This window comes from Diuraphis noxia, unplaced genomic scaffold (genome assembly GCF_037042655.1).
Source record: "Diuraphis noxia isolate RWA-SAM2 unplaced genomic scaffold, SU_Dnox_SAM2 contig0005, whole genome shotgun sequence".
Lineage (NCBI taxonomy): Eukaryota > Metazoa > Arthropoda > Insecta > Hemiptera > Aphididae > Diuraphis > Diuraphis noxia.
The window spans coordinates 6798918-6825701 of record NW_028301715.1 but is presented as its reverse complement, the minus strand read 5'-3'; the positions used below and the strand labels follow the sequence as shown (position 1 = coordinate 6825701).

The 26784-nt window shown below is 27.2% G+C and overlaps 1 protein-coding gene and 1 long non-coding RNA gene across 9 annotated transcripts; one reads left to right on the top strand and one right to left on the bottom strand.

Annotated features, from left to right (window-relative positions):
* The first annotated feature begins 1386 nt into the window (after positions 1-1386).
* Positions 1387-25709, top strand: LOC149054821 (proton-coupled amino acid transporter-like protein acs). Of its 7 annotated transcripts, XM_089228711.1 has the most exons (10): positions 6949-7224; positions 7852-7979; positions 17390-17637; positions 17725-17875; positions 18629-18753; positions 18975-19059; positions 21183-21455; positions 21545-21723; positions 21792-21964; positions 24219-25709. In XM_089228711.1, the coding sequence occupies exons 3-10, from the start codon at positions 17483-17485 to the stop codon at positions 24548-24550; spliced, it is 1473 nt and encodes a 490-aa protein (XP_089084837.1). In that variant the 5' UTR covers positions 6949-7224; positions 7852-7979; positions 17390-17482; the 3' UTR covers positions 24551-25709. The 7 variants fall into 7 exon arrangements, with proteins under 7 accessions (XP_089084840.1, XP_089084841.1, XP_089084839.1 ...); XM_089228714.1 differs by lacking the exons at positions 6949-7224; positions 7852-7979 and adding an exon at positions 1387-1469; XM_089228715.1 differs by lacking the exons at positions 6949-7224; positions 7852-7979 and adding an exon at positions 2038-2183.
* On the bottom strand, positions 4058-15165 carry LOC149054822 (uncharacterized). 2 transcript variants are annotated; one of them, XR_016191942.1, is made up of 3 exons: positions 15029-15165; positions 4680-4835; positions 4058-4609 (listed from the first exon to the last, which is right to left on the bottom strand). It is a non-coding gene; the product is annotated as an uncharacterized LOC149054822 (long non-coding RNA). The 2 variants fall into 2 exon arrangements; XR_016191941.1 differs by lacking the exon at positions 15029-15165 and adding an exon at positions 8150-8356 and having other exon boundaries at positions 4088-4609.
* Positions 25710-26784: the final 1075 nt, after the last annotated feature.

The following is a 26784-nucleotide window of genomic DNA, read 5'->3' as shown; positions in this document are numbered from 1 at the left end:
CAAAATAAAAATTTCATGTCGTACAAGAAAACATTGATATTATTAAAAATAATAGCAATAATTTATAATACAATTATTACATTTGAGTTCAGAATGACAAATCTATATCCTTAACCTATCACCTTAGCCGTGTCCTAATATTATGTCCCATTTGAGTTAAAAACTCTTCAACACTTAGCTCGGAGTTATGAATTCGTTTGCATAATGTTTCAAGCCTGATGTTTTTTTGATTAATTTTTGATTTTTTCATGGTTTGTCCTGTATCTACTGCTTAATGTTATTTTTGCCCTATCGGCTCCAATCTCTAACTTGATTTTTTTAATTAGCATTTAGCACCCATATTGTTGAATGACTATGACCTACCAAGTGTGTGAAGCTACTTCCAATATATTCTTATCGCTTATAATGGATAATACCTACTGAAGGATAATAGTACCTATTAGGTGACCCAATTTAATAAAGTCGCCAACAAACGATAAACTAAACCGATAATAAATTAACCGGACTTTTATTACATCGGACTTTTTTTCGAGGGTCTTTTTTTACCGGACTTTTAGGTAGAATACCAGCTTACATCTATGGATGTTACGTATGTCTATCTAAGTTTAGTACCATTGATTATAAATAGTACTATTATGTATACATATATATATAACAGCTAATCCACCAACGTGGGGGCGTTTTGCATAAAAATGGATAAAATAAATAATTTATTTCTTGTAAACAAAAAAAACAATTAGATCGAGTTAAAAATTGAAACTCGATTACATATTATGCTGACATCAAGCTCGTTCAGAGTTAGTAGCTCAGTGTATCCAATTCAATTTAATCGAAAAATACAAATTTAAATTATTGTTACGACGATTTTATAGGTATCTGCATTAATGATTGCACGTCTGCACCAGATAGAAATAACAACTTACTGTAATAATATTTAATGAACTGAACATCATGAACTACAAAGATATAATTTAAATGTGAAAATGTCTATTGTTATTTATTTGTGGTAGGTTTCTACAGTGGTGGATCCAGGATTTATTTATATTTTTTTTTTTTTTTTGGGGGGGGGCTGACCCAAAATTCAGATCTTAAATTTGTTCGCAGTAATAATTAAAATATACAAATAGACAATAATTTTAAATGTGTATTTTTTTATTTATTATACTATTAGGCCGATGAGGAAGCTATATATAGGCATTACTCCCCGCTTAAATCTGCCACTAATACTTATTACCGTTGATTATAAATACTTGCAGTGCGTTATGCTAATACTTATGCTGTGGATAATTTTTCTTTTATGGATATAATTTATATTGTAAATTCCATATTTTATATTCAATATTCATTAGTATTCTTTATTGATACATGATAATTATTTAATTACAGTGCGTATCGTGCAAGATGGTTGTCGGAGTCGATTGCTGTCTACCGAGTACACCTAGGTACTGGAAATTCTCTGATCTAAAATTGTAAGTATTTTTACACTAAATTAGTTGAAACGCACTCATTAACCGCCTTTGTCACCTTCAAAAACTACAGTACATTAGACTATTAGAGCTTTCAGCGTTTCGGCACATTGTTGTAACTAGATTAAAACATAAATACATGCAAAAGGTGCCTCTTGCATGATTATGCCCGATCCCCAAAATATCTTTGAACGGCTTTTTGTTGAACATTGGCAAACTGTGTGTACAACTTTTTATCATCCGCTTTAAACTCGAATTGGATCGTTCTTAGCGTTTCCCGTATTATATGCGTTTATAAGACGGAGACAGCTTACCTACACATGCTGTCACAAGTGTATGACAATGAACGTCATCTAAATAATATATTAAGCTTTTGTTACGCGGTTAGTCGTGGTGTGACGACTGATAGACAATTTCGACGGTTCGATTGGCCATCGGATTAATTTAAGAACACCCGACGGTAGCGCATGATCGGCGTGAAAAAAGAATTAAAACAAATAGCGATTCAATAGAGTTTCAAAACTGTCAACGGAAAAAATGTACCTATGGTGATCGTTTTGGATTTATTCAGCGAGTCAGCATCGTGTCCGCTAAATCGTATTAATTTTTTTTTACGGGTCGTATAATAATTAATAAATATACTGTTTACAATAACTACTCGAATTTCATTATTCAATATAGTGGTGGTTGGTGGACTTTCAATTTACAATACTGAAGGTAAGAAAGTTATAATATTGTAGTTTTGTCATCACTCATCAACAATGAAAATTAATAAGAGCGTTTATATATAGTCTCACGAGATGTGCGTTGCAAGTCCGATTTAATAATATATAAATTATAATTGCGTAGATACCTGTGACCTACCCAGTACCCATACGGCTATTGCAAACATATGACACGTAATCTGAGTATATATATATATGACTGACAAAACCATATTTAGGGTCGGTGCTGCCATAAAATAAGGCGGTGGCTTTGAGTACCCGAGTAGCAATTGGTGAAACCACAAATAACCGCAATCATAAGTTATGTTGTGGGCTCAAAATTAAAATTTTATCCAAAATGGGTCATACTGTAAAAAGTTTGGGAACCTCTGCTCTACACCAAAGCTTGCGGCGGTCACCACGAATCACGATAAATGGCGTGGCGACAACATTTAAATCCTGATTCAAATAGTAAAAAATAAATATTGAATATATAGGTAAATGGCATATGACATATTCACATAGCTAATGGTATTTCTATAGCGCTGGCGCAATTTCAACGGGTTACCTAACGTGTACCGTCACCACAAAGCTGAATTTACGATCGTTTCAAAAATTCTCGAACTATTACAATTTGACGAATTATATAGGCTGTGAACGAGTGTATTTACAATTCACGGGCACCGTCCATTTATATTTGTGATCATTATATTGGAATATGGCCAAACCGGAGTAGTTACATTCAAATCGTCTCGTCATCGTGTCTCCCCCCAGTGGGTATTATTATGTTTATCTACATTCTACATTATATAAAATTAATCCACGCTACGAGCATATTTTCATAAGAAAAGGACTGTTATTGCAGTACATAGGTAGGGCCGTAACTAGGAATTTTCTATGTGGAGGGTCCATATCTCTTTCATACTGCCTCAAGAATTTCGTGGTAACCACATAGTAAAATGCATTCAATGATCGGAATTAATTTGTCTCTATTTTGTTTTATTATGTAAACTCTTCAATTATCACAATGCACTATATAGCTATCAATACTTTTTGGACACTATACTATAAATTTACTATAATATTATATTCAGTTTAAAAAAAAAATCATTTAAAAAATAAACATTTTAAACTTTAGAATATACTAGAATATACATTTTCTACTTTGTTAAAGGCCCCCCTCCTTTCGGTTGAACCCCCTAAACCCTCCCCGTAGCTATGGCCCTGTCGGTGTGTTTAATATAGAATATATAATAATAAAATATTTTATAGATTATTTTTGTCAAAAACAAAAATTTGCTTTAAATAATGTGCTATCCGACTAAATTTATAACTCAATATTCACCTATGCGTTAATGGTGTAACTAATTATAAAATAGGCATACCTGGATTAAGGATTTTATGGCCCTCGATGTGGCATACAATTATTGGTCCATTTTCTATTTTAACTTCAGAAAATTGTATTACTACATTTTTATGACTGTTTATAGTTGTATACTCGTTAGTCGTTAAATTATAGGTTAAGTACTAATACGATAACTTTTAATACGTTAGCGTTGTTGCGATTTTTCACTGCAGGTACAATTATATTGTAATCGTAGCTGATTATGATAAAACGATTCAATAACCACATGCATAGGTGTAAAACTCGGGGGCTTTAGGGACTAGACCACCCAAAAATATTAATAGCCCTCCCAAACATTTAGTAATTTTTTTTTAAAGCTTATTCAATATTATTATATGATACTACAAAAGTGTTTCAGCCTCCCCTCAAATATAAAATGCTATTTGCGCCTATATATAGAAATTAAACTTCATTTATATATTAAGTATCCAAATAAATACTTTATTTTGAAAAATACTGTGTCATAATATATTCATATTAATACATTATATATATGTATTTATATTTCTTTTATTAACTTTTATTTATAAATATACCTCATCGATTACAATATATTTAAATATATTTAATTTTATATTTATCTAATTATTCTAATACAAGATAATTTATGTTATAAAAATAAATATATATTTTCAAAACTTTGGTGAGCCATCAAACATATAATATCGACCTACAGTTTCAGAATCTCTGTAGATTAATAAACTATAATTTATTATTATAGTAATATGTAAATATAAATTGTTTAACTATGATTAGAAAAAAACATTTTCTTTTTCCTTAAAACAATATCAACATTGTAGCTATTTATAATGCATTTTTACACTATACCCACTGTACTATTATAATATTATTTAATTCATTGCATAATTATAAATTGTATTGATATATAAATAGAACAATTGATTTTTCTAAAAACTGACACTTGAAAATAACTATATAGCCATAATATTATGTTGTGCTTATACATATATCTGCTCCATAAGCGGAGCCAGCCTTCACGTTCAGAGGGTGCGAATATTTTTGTCCTTCTCCTCCTAAAAAAAAAAAAATTAATTCTATATTTTATTATATCCATAATATTACATCACAATAATAATTATATACATTGATAAATCACAATATCATACGACGTTTGAACTCCACACTAAATTGTCTGTGCGTTTAGGGGGTGCCTTCGCATACCCTGCACACCCCCTGGTTCTTCCTATGATCTGCTCTATCAATTGCATTTAGTTCGCTTTTGAGATTACAACTAAAAGCCTGCAAATTACGCTGCAATGTTAACTTAAAATGTTCATAATACAAGTAGCCTTGAACTTATACAACTTATTTATCGATAAATATTTATAAATTTTTAATTGAACGGTGCTTTATTATATACCATTGCAATCATTTACAGTTTATATATAGGTACCTACAGTGAAAAAACATTAAGTAACACTACAAGCTATAATGGTTACCTTTACATTGCCTCCACCATTTCATCCTAGTGGTCCTACTAGTTACCATCTCGTATAATTTGTTTTATCATGTACGGTTGAAACATTTGTGATTAATTCAACAGTGTCAACCTACAACCTGCCTACCTCCCAAACTGCGAGCTCTCGAGATTTAAGTACTTCATCATATTTTAATATCAATACAACTAATTTACATACAAAATAAAAGGCAATTTTGCGAACTTGGTAAGTACACAAAAACAATTGATATTAATATTATTTGCATTTTATAATTTGTAAATTGTAAGTCAATTGACGGATAACGGATAATACATACTGTTTAAACAATCTTACTGTTCAGATGTAGTAAAATAATTGATAAATGCTACTAGATTATATTATTATCATAAGGAAAAATGAATATTTTTGTTTTGTATTTATATGTTTGTTTTGCTTTTATTCTCTGTTTTATTAAACACTACATAGAAAGTACGTGGTTTTAATTTCAAATCTGATGCAAAAATAAATAAGTAAAATTTGATTAACTTTACGCTTTATATTTTTGTCACTTTAAAAATTGATTTTAAAAGAATGAAGTATAAAATAAAAATATTTTTATATATAAAGTAAAAAATAAAAAAAGCGGACAAGGAGATATACCGTTTTGTTGTATGTAAATTAGTTGTCATGTCAGTCACTGTTATGAATGTGTTAAATTTGAATTCAATGATCTACGATCATTGCACTCGAAAAACGATTCTGAGCGAAGCTAGTCTGTCATCTTACATGATATATTTTTTTAAATTGCAACAAAAAGGGGTAACTGAAATCATTATTTTTCCTTTAAATTTCTAATTTCATTCAAATTTGATCTTAAAATATCCATACAAACATAGTATCAACTACTTTTTTTAGAAATCTCTTTTTAAATTTTAAATTATTAGGTATAACAATTGAACATTTAATAAATATTTAACTTTAAAATAATTTCCAAATGATTTTCATGAATTCGAAATTTAAATGCTTTATATTACCTATTTTTCTAAAACTTTTAAATCACTTTTTCTCATTGTAATCATCACTTTACAGATTGTACAATTTTCTAGTTAAAAAAAAAAAAAATGCTTATAGTCAAAAATCGTGATTATGAAAATTATAGTATTATTCCGATAACTAATCTTAATATCTTGTTTACAGACACACACACAAAATTAAGAAATATTTCTATATTTATTTATAAAATTATCTATTAAAAAAAAATCTCCACATTAGTAAGGGCTATTAATGCAGCTATTCAAAAAAAAATGTCAGTACTTATATAGGCATCAATTAAAAATGTAATATCCTTAATACCTAGTTAAAATCATTCTCTAAAGTAGGTACTAAAAATAATCAAAATGCATAAATGCTGGTAATAGTGTTCGTTTTCTAATTCATATAATTATCTATATCTTTCATACAAGAAACAATACACTTACACTACATAGCATATAATAGGTATTATTAACTATTGTATTAAGATATCACCCATAAAGGTTTTGGAGATGTTTTTGCGTACAATATTTTAAAATGATTATTATTGTATCTACATAATATTTGTTCAAATAAAGTTTTACTTGTTATGCCGGAATGGAGGCCATATAATAATATGAAAAGTCACCTCACCCCATCATACTTCTCCTAGGACAGCCCATGAATTTAGTTGTTTTAGCTATAAGTAGCTAATAAATCATTATTTGTGTTTATACAAACATGTTTAAACGATTATACTAATTTAGTCATATTATACAGCCTGTGATTACCTTAATCCGAACGGCTGACTGAATGACTCTTAATGCAATAAAAGTTGGTAATGCACATACAAGTGTCAAGATAACATCTAATATTACTGATAAATATAAAATATCAGTTATTAGGCAAATATAAAAATTGTTAAACCCACATTGTTGTTATCATTGTTGAACGGACGTCGGACTGCGCACTGACCGATTTTTCATGACAGCGTGTACCTATGTTATAATATAACTGTGTGTAGTGTAATATTTATTCTGTGTGCACGCTCCAATGTGAATATTGCTTGACAAAATTAAAGGATGGTAACATCAGTAATAATTATTATAGTACCAGTGACAAAAGCAACAGTAAAATTGTAAACCAAGTTTAAGTATACCTTGTTAAACTGCAGTATAGCTACTGAATCGACATTTTGTGTAAGTCAGTATAATTATTTATTTATTTTTATTTAAAACATTTTTTACAAAACTCATTGTTCATTAAATATACAATAAGTAGTTATTTAAAATAACTGTATTGTTTTAACGCATATTATACGTATTGGCGTGTACACGATTTTTTTGTATACAATGATTATTGACAATATTATCAATAGGTAACCACTAAATAAATTAATGTTTTATAGGTATACATTGCACACGTGTTTGGTGATATTTTTTTAGGAATCGTTACTGATTAAAATTAATGATTGATATTATTGAATGTATAATATTGTAACAGATAAAATAATGTATCTACCTTTATTGTAATTGAAATGAAAACATTAGGTATTTTTGTAAATAAATCAATTTTTCAGAATAGTTAAAATAGTTAAAAGTTGAATAATTTGTTATTCAAGTATAACAAATTAAAAATATTATAACCGATCTTTTTAAAATAAAATTAACGGTAGGTGGAGGTATAGATATAATACCTATCATGAATTTTAATTTGTCATTATGAAAGTTTTACTTAAAACGGATAATAGTTATTAGTGTTATTACGGCTTCCTATTATTATATTATAATACACAATAACACAGTAAACTATTTAATATTTTCAAGGTCACACATGTAGAATTCGGAATAGGAATATTTAGTTTATTTGGAAGCAAATTACAGATAATTATTTATTGTATTCAAATTATATACAGTACCACGGGAAATCAACTTTACAATAGTTAGATGCGTAGGTAAGTATCCAGAATATTTTTATATCAAAGTGTTTTAGTATAAAATATTTGATTAGCAAGTGTATATTGCACATTTATACCGTGGCTAAGTATAATAATATATGAAAGGGATCTTACATATTAAAAAAAATAATATTAACACAACATTTTGCTATATTTATCGTACTTACCTATATCAAAGGAATATTATGATTATAATTAACATGTTGTCCATAAACACAGTCGAAAATCACAGCGTTCTTATCATAATTTCCACGTTTATTTGTTATTTTTTTGTAAATACTTTAATTTAAAAAAAGCCCGAAACTCACTTCTAATGTAAACATATTGTAGTGACTCGAAATAGTCTACTGTTGTTTTAATTTTTTATTCCAATGATTTCATTACCTAGTTTTATACTTTTATACTTATAATGATTCAAATGCGAAGGAGATGAGTCATAACCACAGGTATATTTATAACATAATATAAGTTATAATTCAAAACTAACGTACCGTAGAATGGTATGTTCGTGGTATGGTTTAATAATAGCTTAAGATTATTCTAAAATCTTAAACATTTCATTCAGAAAATGATAATGCACGTAATTTTGGAAATTTTTAAGTTTCTAATGTACAGTTGCCATGATTAATATTTTACAAATTTAAACTTAAACTAAAATTGTATTTTTTGTTTATGTCTAGTACCTAAAAAATTAAATTTCTCAACACTTAAAAAAATAATGTATGCATATTATGTATTTTTGAATTTTTTAAATTGGTGTGAGAAAATAATTTATGAAGAACTTGGTATTAAATTTTCAAATTTTTATTAGGGAGTCGAGAAATAAAATCTTTATCAACATATAAATTGAACATTTCAAACTATTTTGACGATTTATAATACCTAGAAAATACTTAATTAAAAAAAATTTAGTGAACATTTCAAGTCTTTACGGTTATTTTTTCTGAATTTCAAAAAAAAACCTTTAACAATTTTTTCAAAAACTGGTGTTGCATTTCCATATTCCCATTTCTTTGTTGTTTTTCCCAATCGTTAGAAAAAGCATAGAGGATTTTCCACACAAAGTATCTACCTACTTAAAAATCATCTATTATAGTAATTTTTTTTACCATAAACCATGATTGAAGTAGTTTATTCTGTAATACGTGTTGACAGACACTACCTAACAAAAAGCATTATAAGCCTTCCTTGTTTCATAGTATATGGGATATTCTGAACAATCCGAATAATATAAATAAATAAAAGAAATCAAGTTTATCTAATTTCACACTGAATCATGGAATGGATTATTAAATTAAAACAAAGTTATATCATATAATAAAGTTCAAAATTAATAAAGGTTGCCACGCGGATGTTTATTGTTGAGTAATTTAAAAGGTATAGGTACATGTGTGTGTGTTTTATGGAAATGTTATATGTATAGGTACTTTTTCTTCTACGATATTATGTGCTTGGTATTGTTCCCTTTGAATTAAGAACAAACTAATTTTTATGTAAAAATACAATTTTTTATTAAAGATTAGTATTCAGTGGTTTAACTAATTGAAACATAGATATATATTATTTTGTTACCAGGAGACCTGATGTCCCGGTGCCAGTTATATAGGTGCTTGTGTGTGATTCACGGAAATTAAAATTAATTAATATTCATAATATTATAGTTTGTAATAAATGATAATAAATTAAAAAGTAGTTTTAATTATTTAAAATTTTTTTGAAATTTGATTGTTTTTTCATCAAAAATCTTGTGGAAATGCTGAATTTATTTTTTGCTTAATAGTTAATACTAATAGCAGTAGATAATATAATATGTGACGTACCTATGACAAATAATAATATGTATTTGGAATCAATGTCATATAGAGATTATATTTTATTGTTATAGATTTATAAATATCATGTTTTGAATTGATTATTCCAAAACATTTGTTTATCTTTATTGACTCTAGATTATATAAACCTATGTTATTACTTCACAATTTGAGCTCTGATTATTTTTTATTACCTACTTCAAAGTAGACTTATTTTATTTTTCACAGACTGGCTCCCTTTTTACACAGATATTATAGTTAAATTGTCAATGGCCAATCACTGTAAAAAATATTATAGCTCGAAGTAAAAGAAAGTGTTTTGAACGATTATAATTATGGTTAAAAGAAAAAAAAAACTATATTATACCTATATTATTTTTTGATCGAATCAAATAGTTTTTAAAATTATGTTATGGTTAAATATTAAAATTTATTTTGATAAATAGATGTAAAATAAGCTAATAGCAATATATTATTTGTATTACTTAATATGTAATTAATTCAAAAAATACGTGAACATTAGATAAAAATCTTTAGTTGTATCTTGTATGATCCAATAGTATTAAAAACACCAGATCATTAGTTATTACAATTTAATATTTATGGGTTACGAACGCATAAGAAAGTATGATTTGCATGCGAATCCCAATATTTTATTTTTTAAATTTGATAGCTTGACCTACTTACTTCACTAAACCAAATTTGATTCCATGTAAAGTTGCTTACAATTATGACGTGTAATAACGAATAACTATCTAGGAAAGCATACCGATTTTAAATAATTAAAAATATCGAACATATTTAAATTAGGCATTATTAAAAACACTAAATTTAACGTTAAATTTTAAATCAACTATGTCGAGATAAACTTATTATACTTATAAAAAATAAATTAAACAGGATGAGCCAATAATAATTATTTAACTGATTCTATTATTCGCCAATAAAAAAAAATGTGTACCCATTTGATTGAGTAAGTAAAATTTATCCTTCGCAATAATAATAAAAAATAAAATCGTCTGGATTTTTAGAGCAGTGGTTACTCTCTCGTGTGTGTCAGTTATTAAAAACACGTGTATCTTTTCGTGGAACTTTGAGTAATGTATCGTCGGTTTCATCAATGTTTTGTTATTCAATTTCAGTTCCCTATAAACGTATACTATTATGTTGCCAAACATTTTGTTCAGATATTTAATTGGTGTTGTATTGTCCGTAATAATAATTAATAATGTATATTGTGTTGATACATTGTAATTGTATTGTGATAAATATAGTATTAATTTTTTGTATTGCAGAAATATTTACTTCATTTATTTAAAAAAAAAATACTATTATATGGTAATTTCAACTGATTTAGCTATAATTTGTTGGGATTTAGGAAGTTGACAGTATCACCTAATTCATACATCATTTTACACTTTGGTTCTTTAGTATATGTTTAATAATCGATTAGACATTTTATTAGAATATAATAAATATTTACGATTTGAATACATACTTATATTATGTATTATAATTATCGAAAAAATATACAAGTGTAAATAAAATAATTATAACTTTTCGTAATTTAAGATTTTATTTAATTACAATACCTATGCCTATTATATATATATATATATATTAATTTATTTTTGGGCCACATTAAATGAGTAATTATACAATGAGGGCCACATGTGGCCCGTGGACCGCGGGATGCTGACCCCAGATCTAAATTAAAATCAATAGATACTAATAAGTAATAAGTAGCAATAATCAAAAATTTGTTATGCTATGATACTTCTCAATTGTAGGGAGAAGTAGAAGTTACGTATTTCAGTATGAAATCTTGCTTACAATAATTATTATCAACCTAATTACATAAAAACAAACATATTAGGTAGGTACATGATTTACATAGCATTTGATGCTAACATATTTTATATAAATATATACTATACAGATTTATTTACCAACCATGGCCATCCTCATTTTTCTATTTGAAGTTGTTTAAATTCCAAAAATCAAATCTTAAATAAATGTACCTATTATTGAAAAAGAAAAAGTGATCAATCAATGATCATGCTTATTGAATCTCTCTGAATAATGTATGTTCTTGGTTAAAAAAAAATGAAATTAATTTATGGAATATAATGGTATTTATTTTAACACATTATTCCAATTATTTAATTATAATTTTATTTTGTTATTTTGATGACAATTGAACTGAATTTTTATCAAATTTATTATAATTTACTTATAATATCCATAATTTATATATTTACTTGTATTTTTGAAAATGTTTGCTACATTATACAATATATTTTTAATGTTATAATTTTTATTGAACATTAAATAATAATACGTTGTTCATATTTCATGCTAATTAGCTCTGTCGAGAAAAAAAAATTGCACGAAATTCGATCATATTCGACGATATTATGATTTTCTTACACACAATTCGGATACACTTGTTTTTTTTATATAAGATATGGTCGAAGGGTATGTGAAATAAATCGTTATAACTCTACCTATAATTTAATTTAGTTATATAAAAGTAAATTATTGTTCTATTAGTAACACGTGATATAAACAACACTTAAATTTATAAACATTTATTTAACATTTTTTTAACACTTATTTTCTCGAAAAACATAGCTTAATATTATATTGTACTATTAATTATTGTATTACCTATTACTTATAGGTTGTTAAGTATTAGATATGTCATATTATAATTGTAATTAATATGTCTTATATCATTTTTAAATCTATACTGCACAAGGTTCAATAATGTCCATATAGATTTATACCATATATAAATTATTATAATAATAGCTTACAATCAGTCTTAATAATTTGAAATGCAACTGTATAAGTATAAAGATAAACATAATTTAAGTACCTATCTACCTAATAGTGTAATGTTTCAAGTTTATATGATTAACATTTTTTGATTAGTACCAAAATAATAAACATTGTTATAGTATCTACGTAGGTATACATTTAAATATATACCCTATAATGTCGTTAACATTTTTAACCGGTCATAAAATATCGCTTTATGCTATTTTTTTTTTTTGTAATTTCCAAATGAACACTTATAAAAAATTTTGCATTAAATTTTCTAGCCATATAGATATTAAAATATAAAACTGTACCTACCTAGGTATATTATATGTTTAATCATAAATTAATTTAAAAATTATTTGTGATTTTGTCAATCTTCTAGTCAAATTATTTGAAAATTAATATGAACATTTCCAGTAGCTACCATTATTTATTTTGAAATTACGACAAAAAACAAAAAAAAACAAAATAGATAAACAAACATCCATTGTGTTTTCTTTAATGTTTTATTTTGAAAAAGTGTTGCGAATTACATACTTTTGACACTTCAGAGAAATTGATCCAATTTGGTATCTAAAACTACTCTCAATGTTGAAAATCAAAGAAAAAAAGCACCCATCTAATACTTTTGTAAAACCCCAATACCTTTATTCATCTTACTAATGCTCCGCTTAGAATCAAAAATGGTATTATTATAATATTATGCGACAGTATTACTTATTTGACCATTTCGGACAATTCAATAAAACTTGATAATTATCTGGATTAAATATCCATACAACTAGAGTTAATTAGTAATTATCGATAGTTGTAAAAAATTATACTATGAACTTTGTTCACTCGAGATAAGATGTAATCTAAGCTTAGAATTTAGATTATTTGTGCGATAAATATTTCCATTCATAACAGAAACCGAAAATATGATTTGTTCGCGGGTACAGCCGGTACAAGTCTAAAAGACTGAAATATGTAGTAAAAATTAATAACAAGTTTTTAAAATATAATTGATTCTTCACAAATTTTATTCATCTCTATATATCTTTATATATTATACGTGGGTCGTAGTGGGAGTTAATATCTAATTGATCCTGCATATTAGAAAATCTACAGTATTTCTAATGTTTTTATGCAAATATATAGTCGTATTCAGTTATAATACTTTGAACATTGATATGGAAATAAATGATCTTTTTAATATTTTATACTGACATTTTTCTCTGTTAGTATTCATTAATTAAATGTAATTAACTTTGAATTAATTAAAAATAAAATATTGGTATATGAGAGAAAATTAATAATAATTTTTGTTCTTTTAATTTTGAAACTCAGTATTAAAGCAAGATATTAACTGTTTAATATAGACTATAGTTATTTAAGTAATATATGTAATATCTATGACTATATATTGGACTTCTGGAGTCTGGACTATTACGATCTACAAGTTACAATAAATAACTGGATCAACGTATTATCTTTACTGCCCAGATGTATCTGATAGAATTGTTATTACATTTTTAAATTGACAAAACAAACATATGTATTTTTTTCTATTTTCAATAGAACTGTAGCAAAAAAGTAAAACAAATAAATCCCAATAAACTACTGTTGCCTATAATTGGGGATCGCACAATACTGTTTGTAAATAAAATCCGATTTTAATACAATAAAAATCATTCGGCCGACACTATATAATCCTATAATCTCATAATTTGATTTTTTTTTTAAAGTAACTCATTGATATTACATTTATTGTAATCGTACCTGCAATACTATTTTATGTTTATACCTAATATCTCTAAAAGTAAAATAAAAAAAATTATTTTTCAAGAAATTATATTAAATATCTTAGAGCCTTTACTGCTTATAATATAATTTATTATAATTAAAACACTAATTTATACAGCTAAATTTTAGTAAAACAAATTGGTATTTGTTAAACTTGTGAGTTATCTATAAACTTTGTGCATTTTCAAGTAGCTCTTATAAAAATAATTGATTTTTCAATTAGATTGTACAAAAAAATAAAGAGGTAGGTCTTATCAAGGTGATACAAGAAACGATATTGTTCATTAACATTAATTTTACTATTTCTGTATAGTCGATTGTTTGCTTTAAATCTAAATAGAGGGTCACGTTAGTTCATAACTAGACGCTATTTGATTCGGTAGTTCGGTGAAGTTTGGTTTTCCAGGAAGGTTTAAAAAAATTTTTTTCACCGTGGGATAGTTTTCTTGAAATAATCATGTTGCCCACAGAAGAGATTACTTCATCAATAAACGGGAATGAAAATTTAAGATTAATGACTTCTACCGATCTAAAAGCAGTAAGGATTTTAATTTAAATTTTTAAAAAAATATTATTTAAAAAAAATCAAAGTTTAATTTGGTTAATGATTGTATTTTTACTCACATTTTTCCGACGCATTTTGTTTAAAAGTTATACGTTTCAAAGAATTATAATATTGTATTATTATAAACAAATTAAAAACTGTTGAATATCTGAATAATGTAATGAAATTAGGTTTATACTGATATTCACCGTCATTTACTAAGGAAATACAATATTTTTAGCTTATATTGAGTGTTATGTATCGTTCATAAATAATTTTAGTATTTTCCCGTTCGAAGTTTATTTTAATATTTGAATGCAACGATGAACATTATAGATGCGTTACATGTACATACATACAATTTAGGTATTAATTATTACTAACTAACATATTTTACGCCCATCACGAATTTACATTTTTAACAATATAGATAAAATAACTTTAAATGAATACCTATATATTTAAACTAAAAAGTTTTAGAATGTTTCAGTTCTTTACATAAGGATTAAAATTTTTTTAACCGTATTAAATAGATCATGACTACGAGATGTTGTTTAAATTTTTTATTATATTTAATTTGCAATTAAAATAATAGACATTCATCACATAATATTATACAAAAATCTATCTATTATCAATGGCCAATTTATATTAATTATAAATAATTATAATATTTGATAACAAAATTGAATAGTACTGTAACTTCTAAATATGTATATAGTTAGTCGAATTGAATGCTTATATACATATTATGGTCTTAGAAGTCAGAAGTTATAATTATTGCAAGTCGAAACACAAATGTTATATAACACTAACGTGACACTAATACTAACACTAACTCTAACGAACATATTATTTAACTACCTTTTTTCTAATTGATGTACGTCGGATATAAAAGTGTATTTTGGGCTTTATAATTCATACTTATAGGTGTTTACGTCTTGCATATTATCTAGCACTTAGATAAAACAATATGACTTATTATTTAATATACTTACTGGTAGGTTTTACAATACACTGTACATACTGTATATATTATATACATAAGACTTTCGTCTATATTATCTGTGTAATCCACTTATGTAGATGTATATATTAAGTTTAGATATTATATATTAAACAATAGTATTTAGCTACTTGATTTAGTGGCTTAATTTCCATTGTAAGAATAAATAACAAGTGTTATACAAATTTAGATAAAATTGTATTAGGTTGGAAGTTAAAAGATACAATATTGGTTTAAGTTATATAAAAATATTATGCAAAAGTAACATATTTGTATGCACACTGCAGAATGCATGTGTTTCATTATAGTGTGTATTTCCATCGATATCGATACACTTTATATAAATTGCATATAGAAGGTTTAATGGAGAGACCCGTCAAATAAAAAATGTAAAATCATAAAACTTAGACGTATGAAAACATTTTTGAAAATAAATGAATAATAAATAACTGAAGATTTACTTATGTCTGATTTTCGAAAATAATATTTTGAAAAAATCAATAGTATTACGTTTTCAATTAAAAAATATTGATATTTTAAAGAATTGTAAAAAATAACTACTTGTTTTAGATAAACGTTTTTAGCATCGAAATTTTACTAAATATTGTATTTAAAAATCGATTAGGTACTTTGAACAAAATTGAATTTTTCCTAATAAAATTTAGTTAAATTTGAAACGTGTATTAAATCACTAGATATTTTTGTGGTATACCAGTTAGATCACCCAAGTACCTACTTGAATGAAGTTTTCTATTTGACTACATGAATTTAATATTACATAGGTATCTTCTCGTATAGATTGGTTGTAATAGGTACCATGGTAAATATTTTTGGAATACTTTACCATAGACGAATTATTTTGATTTATAACTAAAAATCAACCATAAATAGGTATTTACCAACGTTATTTTTTGGATCTTGGTCTACTATAATCGGTAATCATCTCCTATACCCCCTAAAATGCATCCTAAAAGTTGTTGCTCATTATTGTTTTTGATTTTTTTATAGTATAGTTTTAAACACTAAAAATAAAACCTATGTTTAAGAATTAAGAGCATCCACGATCCATCGGTAAAATTGCGATGTTGATTAATAGCTATATTACATAATTATTACCGTTGCTCGATGTTCGATAGTACATTTTTAATTTGGATCAATTAATATTCATAAATATCATACGATATTGTATGAAAATTATGTGGTGGCGGTGTATAATATAACTGAGATAATTATATTTGATTATCATTTTGTAGTCAAGATTCTTAAACAAGCGTTTATTCTTAAGCCTTAAGTGCAATTTTATAACAATAATTTTAATCTTATTTAAAAGCGAAAATGGATAAAAAATTTAATATTTCATACAGTGCAAGTTTGGATTAATAATCAGATGTATAGAGTTTAAATTAATTATCTGCTTATTCGTTTACTTTTACAGGCTGAACTCCCTGAAACAGCAAGTGACAACATCGACAAACCCGGAAAATCGATATCACCTAAATCCATAAACGACGAGACATCGTCGCTTTTAATGATTGAGAGCAGTAATATGGCCAAAGAGAAATGGATGTCGGATTGCGTGAACGTTCGGTCAAATGGCAAATCCGAACATATAAAAAGACAAAATGCCGAACACAGACTTAGTATATTGTCTATAGTCTATAATCCAACCGCTCATCCGACTTCGTAAGTTTTATAAACTGCAATATACATAATACGTTTCTCCGTGAAATCATATGATAATTTCGATAAAAAATTGGAAATTTTTTTTAGTTATTTAGACACACTGATAAACATGTTGAAAGGAAATGTTGGATGTGGAATTTTAGCTATGGGAGACGCGTTTAAAAATGGAGGATTATTTTTGTCGCCAATTTTAACATTTATCATTGGAATTATTTGTGTTTACAATCAACACGTTTTAGTAAGCAATCGTTGTAATGAACTATTTTATAAGAATAGTATTGCATATAAATAAATAGAATAATTTATTATTTAAAATCTAATTCGATAAAATTAATAATGTCTTCAAATTTTCCATTTTAACTTAATTCGTGTCAAATTATTAATATGAATTCAGTTTATTATAAATAATACCACTCGTAATGTCAAAGTTAATGGGTTATCGGTTTGATAAAATAATACACTCCTTGTTTATTAGAAATCTTAAAACTTCCTGGTCTTTTTTTAAAATTCAAAGAATCAATGAATATTGAAAAATATATTTTTTTAATTATCTTTAAATATAATATTGTATTAGCTTTGTACAATAAGCTCCTAATGCAATATTTGTAATTTTTAGTTTACAAGTAATTAGTATCTATTAAAATCCACTCCTATTAATATTAATACCTATAATAATGATGATAATAATTAATAAGTCATATAGGTATGTGAACGAAACATTTTCCACGCATAGAAAAAACGGTTTTTGAGGATGCAAATGTTGTGCCAAAATGTATACCTATTAAATTAGAAAACAACCGATAATATCAAATTAACCCAAAAAAAAAATTATTTTAAATAAAACCAAGGTTCTTTTAATATATTCAATATTTTAAAATTCCAAAAAATCGAAATGTGAAAAGATGTATGAATAAAATAAAAAGTGGAAATTAACATACGGGACAACCTATATTAAAATATTACATAAACATTATGATATTTTTATTCTTAGGTGCAGTGTTCAAAAAGTGTTAAACACAAACTTAAATTACAACATAATCCACAATTTGCTGAGACAGTAGAATTATCTTTTCAAAGTGGGCCTCAGAGATTTCAAAGTTACTCAGTTTTTTTTCGGTAAGTAGCAATTATTTTTAACTAATTTAATTCACTAATTATAGTTTAATTTAAATTATATAAAAATCAAAATATTGATAAAAACTATTGTAATTTGATATTATGATTATAAAAATTGATATACCTCAATAGTTCACATATTAAAAAATTCCTTTCGACATAAAATTGAAATAGCATTTAATAATTGCTAAAATATTATTATCAATTTTTTTTTTGTTTAGGAATAGTGTGAATAGTTTTATAGTGATCACGCAGTTGGGATTTTGTTGTGTTTACATTCTTTTCGTATCAAAATCCTTTCAGCAGGTAAGGTCAATTATTATGTCTAAAATATGTTTTTATTGTACAATATTTATATTTTATATTAAAATATAAAGATTATTGCATGCTGCCTTCCATCGATCAATATGACGACGACGATTTTTAATGATTGTTTGTAGTTTTTAGACAATTCCCAAATATGAATAAATTATGGTTCATTATTTTATGAATTAATGAGCAAAAATTATAATAGTTCACAATAGTGTGTGTGTGTGTTCGTGAGGCTGAGTGTCTTGAAGGTGCTCAGCACGTCCTGATTATGCTGTAATCCAGGCTTCCTTAAATATTATGATGTCGGCTCCTTTGATCTGGCGGCTTGCGTGTTTGCAATGAAAAGTTGTCGTTTTCGTTAAAAATCGTATTCGCTGAATTTAGAAGGACTGCTGGTTTAGGAGTTCTAACACGTACACCGCGGGCTGCACGATATAATGTTTTATAGCTTTGTTTATATTATAATATGGAAATACATTTTATACATTGTGTAAGGTCAGAGATTCTATCTACTCGTATCTATACAGCTTTATAGTTAATTTCATATTTACAGTATATATATATTTAAAATAATACAACATTATTTATAGCGTAGTACTAGTAGTATATTATCTTTTAGGATTTCGTTGCCCACAACAGGATATCGTTTTATTCTTGAAAAAAATGATTAAAATAAACATCGCAAATGTGCGATAATTTATGTTGTAGTATAACTTACAACTAACAAGTAATTGGATATCAACATTTTTTTACGGTTTGTTTTCAACAATAAAACAAAATTGAACAATATAATCGTATGTTAAACGTGAGCTTCATTATTTTATATTACCTATAATTTATAAGTTATAAGTGTTATAACTATGAACTGTACAAAATGCCTTAAAAAGTTCAAACTAAAAATAATTGCAACAAGTATATCACCCTTTTTGTGTTACTGGGCACTAAATCATTATATTTTTAAGAAAATTAGTTGCAATTTAAATTTTATAAAAAAAAATACATATTTTATGTGAATTTATGTTATCCACAAACCAGGGTTAGATTAAATTATTATATTGTATTAAGTTGATTTTGTTTTTTAAAAATATAAATAATTTATTTCTATAATTTGTTTAATGTTATTAATTAATTTTAATTGTTTAAGTAACACTAAAGGTATATACAATATTTAAAACTAAAATTTTAAAATAAATTGAATAATCTCATATAAAATGTATTAATTTGTATAATAGGTATACTTTATAACCAGTAATTTTGAAATATTGATGAGTTAAATTCATTCAAATTTAAATTTTAAAAAAATTACACAAAATGTCCGTCTTATAAGTTTTTATACTTGATAACATTTTCAAAATATTTCGTCTTGTTTTGATGTGATATTTTCAAAATTTTTTTCTAGAAATTTAAATAAAATGTTGTTGATTGGGTTAAAAAACTTTAAAAATTAATACAAGGCACCTTATAAATTGTTAGGATATTAGTTGAAAAATATTAAAATTACATAGGCACAATTTTTTTTTGTAAGCATTTAAAGTTCTAAATTTTTTTTTTTATTACTTTATTTATATTTCCACAATCTGTTACATAAATGTTGAACAATAAGTGAAATTGATGAAATAGATAACTATGGCGTGAAGGACGGATTAAAGATACCTTCCAGTGAAGGCACTTTTACAGTTAAAGATGAGCAAAAAAAAGTGTTAAACAATGTTAGAAATAAAGTTCTAAATTTGACAACATTTATTAAATTCAAAATGTATTAATTATTTTGTAGTTAAAAATGTATAAAATGTTAAACTTTTATTGCTTATCATTGTAAATTTACAAAAATGAAATTTTGCAAATAAGTAGTTTTTTCTGTAACCAAACCTATTTAAAATATACAAACACAGTTTAAAAAAAAAATCATATTTTAAAGAATAACGATTTTACTTTTTTGTTTTGTTCTTTTTTAAAAATGTATTTATTTACAATGATTGTTCAATTTTTTTTTCATTGCTTATTTAATTTATTATCGCTATAGTGAAGGCACTTTGAGTTTGAATTATTAATACACCGACGGCAGATAAAAAAATAAACGTTATTTACTTAATATGTTACTTTAAATTTGTTTTTAGGTGTTGAGCTGGTATAACATACAATTAGACGTGCACGTAAGTATATTAATAACGATGGTGCCTGTAATGATTTCATCGCTCATCAGAAGCTTAAAATTCATCGCCCGGTTGTCTGCAATAGCAAATATGTGTATGCTTGTGGGTCTGGTTGTTATTCTGTACTATTGTAGTATTGATTTACCTCCATTGTCATCAAGAGCCGCTGTTGCTCATTGGACAACAATACCTCTATATTTCGGCACCAGTATTTTTTCATTCGAAGGAATTAGTTTGGTAAATTTTGTCCGAATAAAGTCTGATAGTTAACCATAATATATGTATTATTTTTATTATTTTATCTATATTTGACGTTTATACTTCAGGTCTTACCTTTAGAACAAGAAATGAAAAATCCAAAACAATTTTCTTCTGCGTTTGGAGTACTAAACGTGGGCATGGTTATCGTTACGAATCTTATAGTTCTTACTGGTTTTATGGGGTATTTAAGATTTGGAGACACAGTGCGAGGCAGCCTTACTTTAAACTTGCCAGAAGAATTTTTGTAATTATATAATATATATGGTATAAGCTCAACACATTGTATTTAAAATTAAATTTCATATTTAATAGGTTATCTAAAGTTGTCATTTCGAGTATGATGTTCGGTATCATATGCACATACACATTGCAGTTCTATGTACCAGTGGAAATCTTGTGGCCAAAAGTCGAACAAAAATTCGGACCCTTCAGATCACCTTTACTATGGGATACGGGATTACGTGTAATACTGGTGCTCATTACATGTTAGTATCTAAATATTAATGATTATTATTTATTTACGTTTTCAAACGAGGCTTGTAGTTTTTCTTATTAATTTAAAATCATCCGCGATACTCATGACGTCTTGACATTGCCATTAATGTGAATGAAAATCATTCGTAACTTACGTGTTATATTGCAAACGAAAATGTTTATAGTTCGCATGCTCCAACTCGTTTATGATGTCAATTATCACGTCGTGAATTTATTCGGATTTTATGTCAACACATCATTATTTCTTGTCGAATATTGCAATATATTGCCTAATACATAGGCAACTACTTGTGGATTGTAAGTGAGTGCTTGACAGAGCACGTGTAGATGGTGACTTATTGAATTTTAATTCTTTCTATAAAATCATAATAATGATCATATTATTCAGTAATACCGGATTACTAATACGTTATGCACATTGATAATACATGAAGTGTGTAGGATAAATTGTAGTTTTTGCTGGCGGTACCTCTTGCATTCTTAGAGGAAAAAAAAGTATCACTTGATATTTTAAGTGCGTTAACCCTTAAACAATAAATTGTTGGTGTAAGATGACAAATATTTATTTCCATTATTCCGGTCGCGTAATGAGGTGGTATGAGAAAATGGAAAAAAATGTTTTACTTTTTTGATTATGGCAGCATATATTTTTTGTTTAAAATTCCAAAGTTCCGTGCCCGTCTTAGAAACCACTCTAATCCTCTAATCATTGCTCTAAATTTTGAATTCATTCCCGAAAACCCACCAAAAAGGTTAAAGCATAATTGGAACCGTGACCTTAAATAACTATAATTCTAGCCAGTAAGTGTTACCGCTGGGTGATTGCTTAATCATGTCAACCATGCCAATATGTTATATAAATCATCATACATGCTTATTGTAAAATTTATTTATAGATTGTATGTTTTAAAAAATAAAAGTTAAAAAAAAAAAAATTCTGAAGTTGAATATACATAGAAATATAATTTTGAATGAGTAGAGATGATTATGGCAGTGCGACTAATGATTAGTTATTAGGAGCACTCGTATTCTAAGACCCGAACTGACTAACAACGCAGTGGTTCCTAAACGGAGCACCGCGAACACTTTTTAAATTTTTAATGCGGTGGCAGTCTATACCTCATAATAAATGATAATTTAAAACGTATAGAATTTTGTCTCAAACATTTCTCATTAATGAGTATTTTTTTGTCCTGTATTTCTTGGTATTCAGCAGGGCACCTTGCATTGACGGCTGACGCAGTCAGTAGGGGGGTGCTTTGGGTCTTTAGCACCCCTTAAGTCAAAATAAGCGCCCTAAGAAACTGTTTAAAAAGTTAGGACCTATTAATTCACAAAAAACCTGGAGCTTAGCACCCTCTTGTTCAAATATCTAGTTGCGCCGATGACACCGTGGCTGTATTTGGTTCAAAAAAGGGTAAAAAGTTTGGGAACCGCTGCAATAATAACGTGTATAGGTATAGGTACTTCATAGGTGTGCGCAGAACTTAGTGGTAGGTGTTGCTGAAAATTATATTTAATAAGTCAACACATATTATTTATTTGATTAATACAAAAATGTCATTTATTTTATACAGTACGTCGTCAATACATACTATTATCACAATGCTAGACGTCTTTCCCCGGGAACTAATATTTTAAATTCTTCAACGACATCCAGTGTCGGCCTGGTACTTAAAGCACCCCGGATGCATTTCTTCAGAAGGGCCACCAAAAATATTATTTCATAAAATGATAAAAAAAAAAATGCTTATATAAGTAGTGTAGGATAAGTAGTATATTTTTACGTATTTAGTGATATCGGGGCCCCTCGACACAAATACGGACGGGGATACGTTCGGCCTTGGCCAGGCCGACACCGATGACATCATTGTAGTCAATTTGAGTCAGTAGTTCTTGGTCTATAAATAATAACAGTAAAGAATCAAGTCTATCCTGTTTTATTGTATTCCGTAACTTTGAATTCACTAACAAAAGTTTTGAGAATGATCTCTCACTAGAACATCTAGTGACTGGAATAACTAAAAATATCAACAAAAAAACAAGTAAATATATTAATTAGTCCATCTAACTTTAGTAACCATTCTATCCAATTTTAATATATATTCGAGGTAGGCGAGTGTTTGCAGCCCGCGGGTGTTGTCATGGCATACCCTGCAACACCCGTGCGGCGTGCGAACGCCTGTATGAGGTACCTATACATTGCTATGTATATTGTTTGAATGACACGTTTGCGTGTTTCAGTCATCGCTGCTGATGTAATACCACACCTGAGTTTGTTCATATCGATGATGGGCGCCGTGGCCAGCACGTTCCTGGCGCTGATATTCCCGCCGCTGTGCCACATGGCCGTCACCAGTGCCGACGACGGTGGTAACGGTTACGGCTTGTTCAACTGGCGTATGGTGATGAACTGCGCCACGCTGATGTTGGGCGCGCTGGGATTCGTCACTGGAACGTACGCGAGCGTCTACGAGATATTCGGCGCGTTCCAGAAGGTGGCGGTCATCGATGCCATCACCAATACGACCGCCGCCGCCGCCGCCAATAACTACACCGCACCGGGAGTGCACTGACCGTCCACCCACATCATCGGCGGTGTCGTGCTCACGTTGTCGCCGACATCAATCGCACACATCACTCGCGAATACCCACCGACCCATCCCTGCGATCGCCACACCTCGCGCAGAAGCTCAAATATTACAATATTATATTATGTTAAGGCTTCGAGTTATAAACCGCATAGACATGTATAATAATACTATACGAACAGGTATAATATAATTATTATAATATGATATTATTATGAGACGTAGATATTTATAATATTTTTTATGTGGGTATAATAATTGATATTTTAAATAGTACCTAATATAGAAATCCAGGATTGGCATTTCTAAACAAAATCGTATTAAACATATTGTGGTTCATAAAAAATAATTTTTCTTCAAACTTCCGTCTTAAAACAGCTTTTTTAAACAAGAATTAAAATAAACATTGTTCGAAGCGTAATTAAAATTGTATATAAAATAAAAATTACATTATTTGCATAAAATATAAATATTTAACCGAATATAGGAGTTAATTCATGCATGTTGCGGACCGAATTCGTAAAAGAGGACTTTTACAATTATTTACAATTATTACCTACACATTTTAAAATTTTACATTATATAAATATATAATGGTATAAAAAGTATTATGTGTAATTACGTATTGTTCACTTTAATAATATTTCTATACTTGATAATTTTTCCTTTTTTACTCTGTTTTTTACAAATCGCTTTTAAGTTGATACTATATATTTTGTAATTATATGCTCTCGTTTCGATAGCGACAAATACTATTTTACGTAAATATTTGTATTACCTATATATTACGTATTAGGCATATATTATAGGTAATATACAATATTTGAATCGGCTTACGTATTATTTAAAAATTAGTCATTGCTTACATAATAATATTATATATATTTACAAATAGTTGTATTTTTATTTGAAACTGTATTATATATTTTATTTTATTGAATAGGTTTAAAATTAAGAATATAGCTCTAATAGTAACTTTGCTGTTTGCAAGTGTTATAACTTCCCTATGATGTAGACTAAGTTGATTAATTATCCTATTTTATATTATTTAGAATTTATAATATCATGCTATTGTTTTTAATTTTCCGAAAAAAATTATTGTTCTGAAATATTAAATGAATCTGTTTTTCTTGTAATACCATAAGTTGTAATTATGTATTTTTTCAAAGGTACATGTATTGTATTGAATGTGTCAATCAAAGTTATATGACTACACAACCAATTATGAATAATATATTTCCTAATTAAATTTAACTTCGTAACATTAAAATTGAAATAAATAAATAGTTTTTACATTAATTTAAGTTGAAAACAACGATAAATGAAAAAAATGATAAATTGCTAACAGCAGCTATACTATATAGTATATAGGCATTTAGGATTCAAATGAACCAAAAATATCAATATTACCTATTAATTCATAAAAATATGATTAACAATATAATAGAAGCAATTCAAGATTAAATGAATAGTCAATAAAGTAAGTTTTACCACCACTTAGTAATTAATTTCATCATTTTTTAAATATTAGTTAATTTAAATCGCAATCCAAGAATTATATATGTATTAAATGTTTTTAAGTGCAGTGATCGGGCGGATTAAGGCTTCGGTTGCGGCATCGCTTTCCGGGCAGTTCACGCTGTTTGGAAAGAGAGGCCAACACCCCCCACCCAGGCATGGCAAAAACCTACAAGTGTCCACTAGAAATTCTGCCAAATGGCATTCGAACTAGGCCTTCGTGCCTACTCCCGAACAATAGCGCTATACGAAAAAAAAAAACAAAAGTTTTTAATAACGAGTTGGTCCCTGACACTTATTTAGACACCCTATTTTCGACAAAATTGTTTTTGTTTTAATTACAAAATTAATAACTGTGAACTTAAAATGTTCATCAAATATCCATGTTTTAATTTATAAGAAATAACAAAATAAATTGAATCTTTCGTGTCATTCATAGATTTTGAAATTTTCGATTTTATTTACCTCGATTAAAAATTATTGAAACTAAATGTGTAGGTAGTCACAATTTTTTTATACATATTTTAAGTTCAAATTTTAATGCATTTCATCCCGAAATTTTGCAAATTATTTTGTAGTTAAAAATTAATAAAATGTTCAATTCTAATAGCCAAGTATTAAAAAATTAATAAAAGGATTCACATAAAATATATTCTTACTGAAACTTAAAAATCTCAAAAATACGATTGCAAATGTCAATG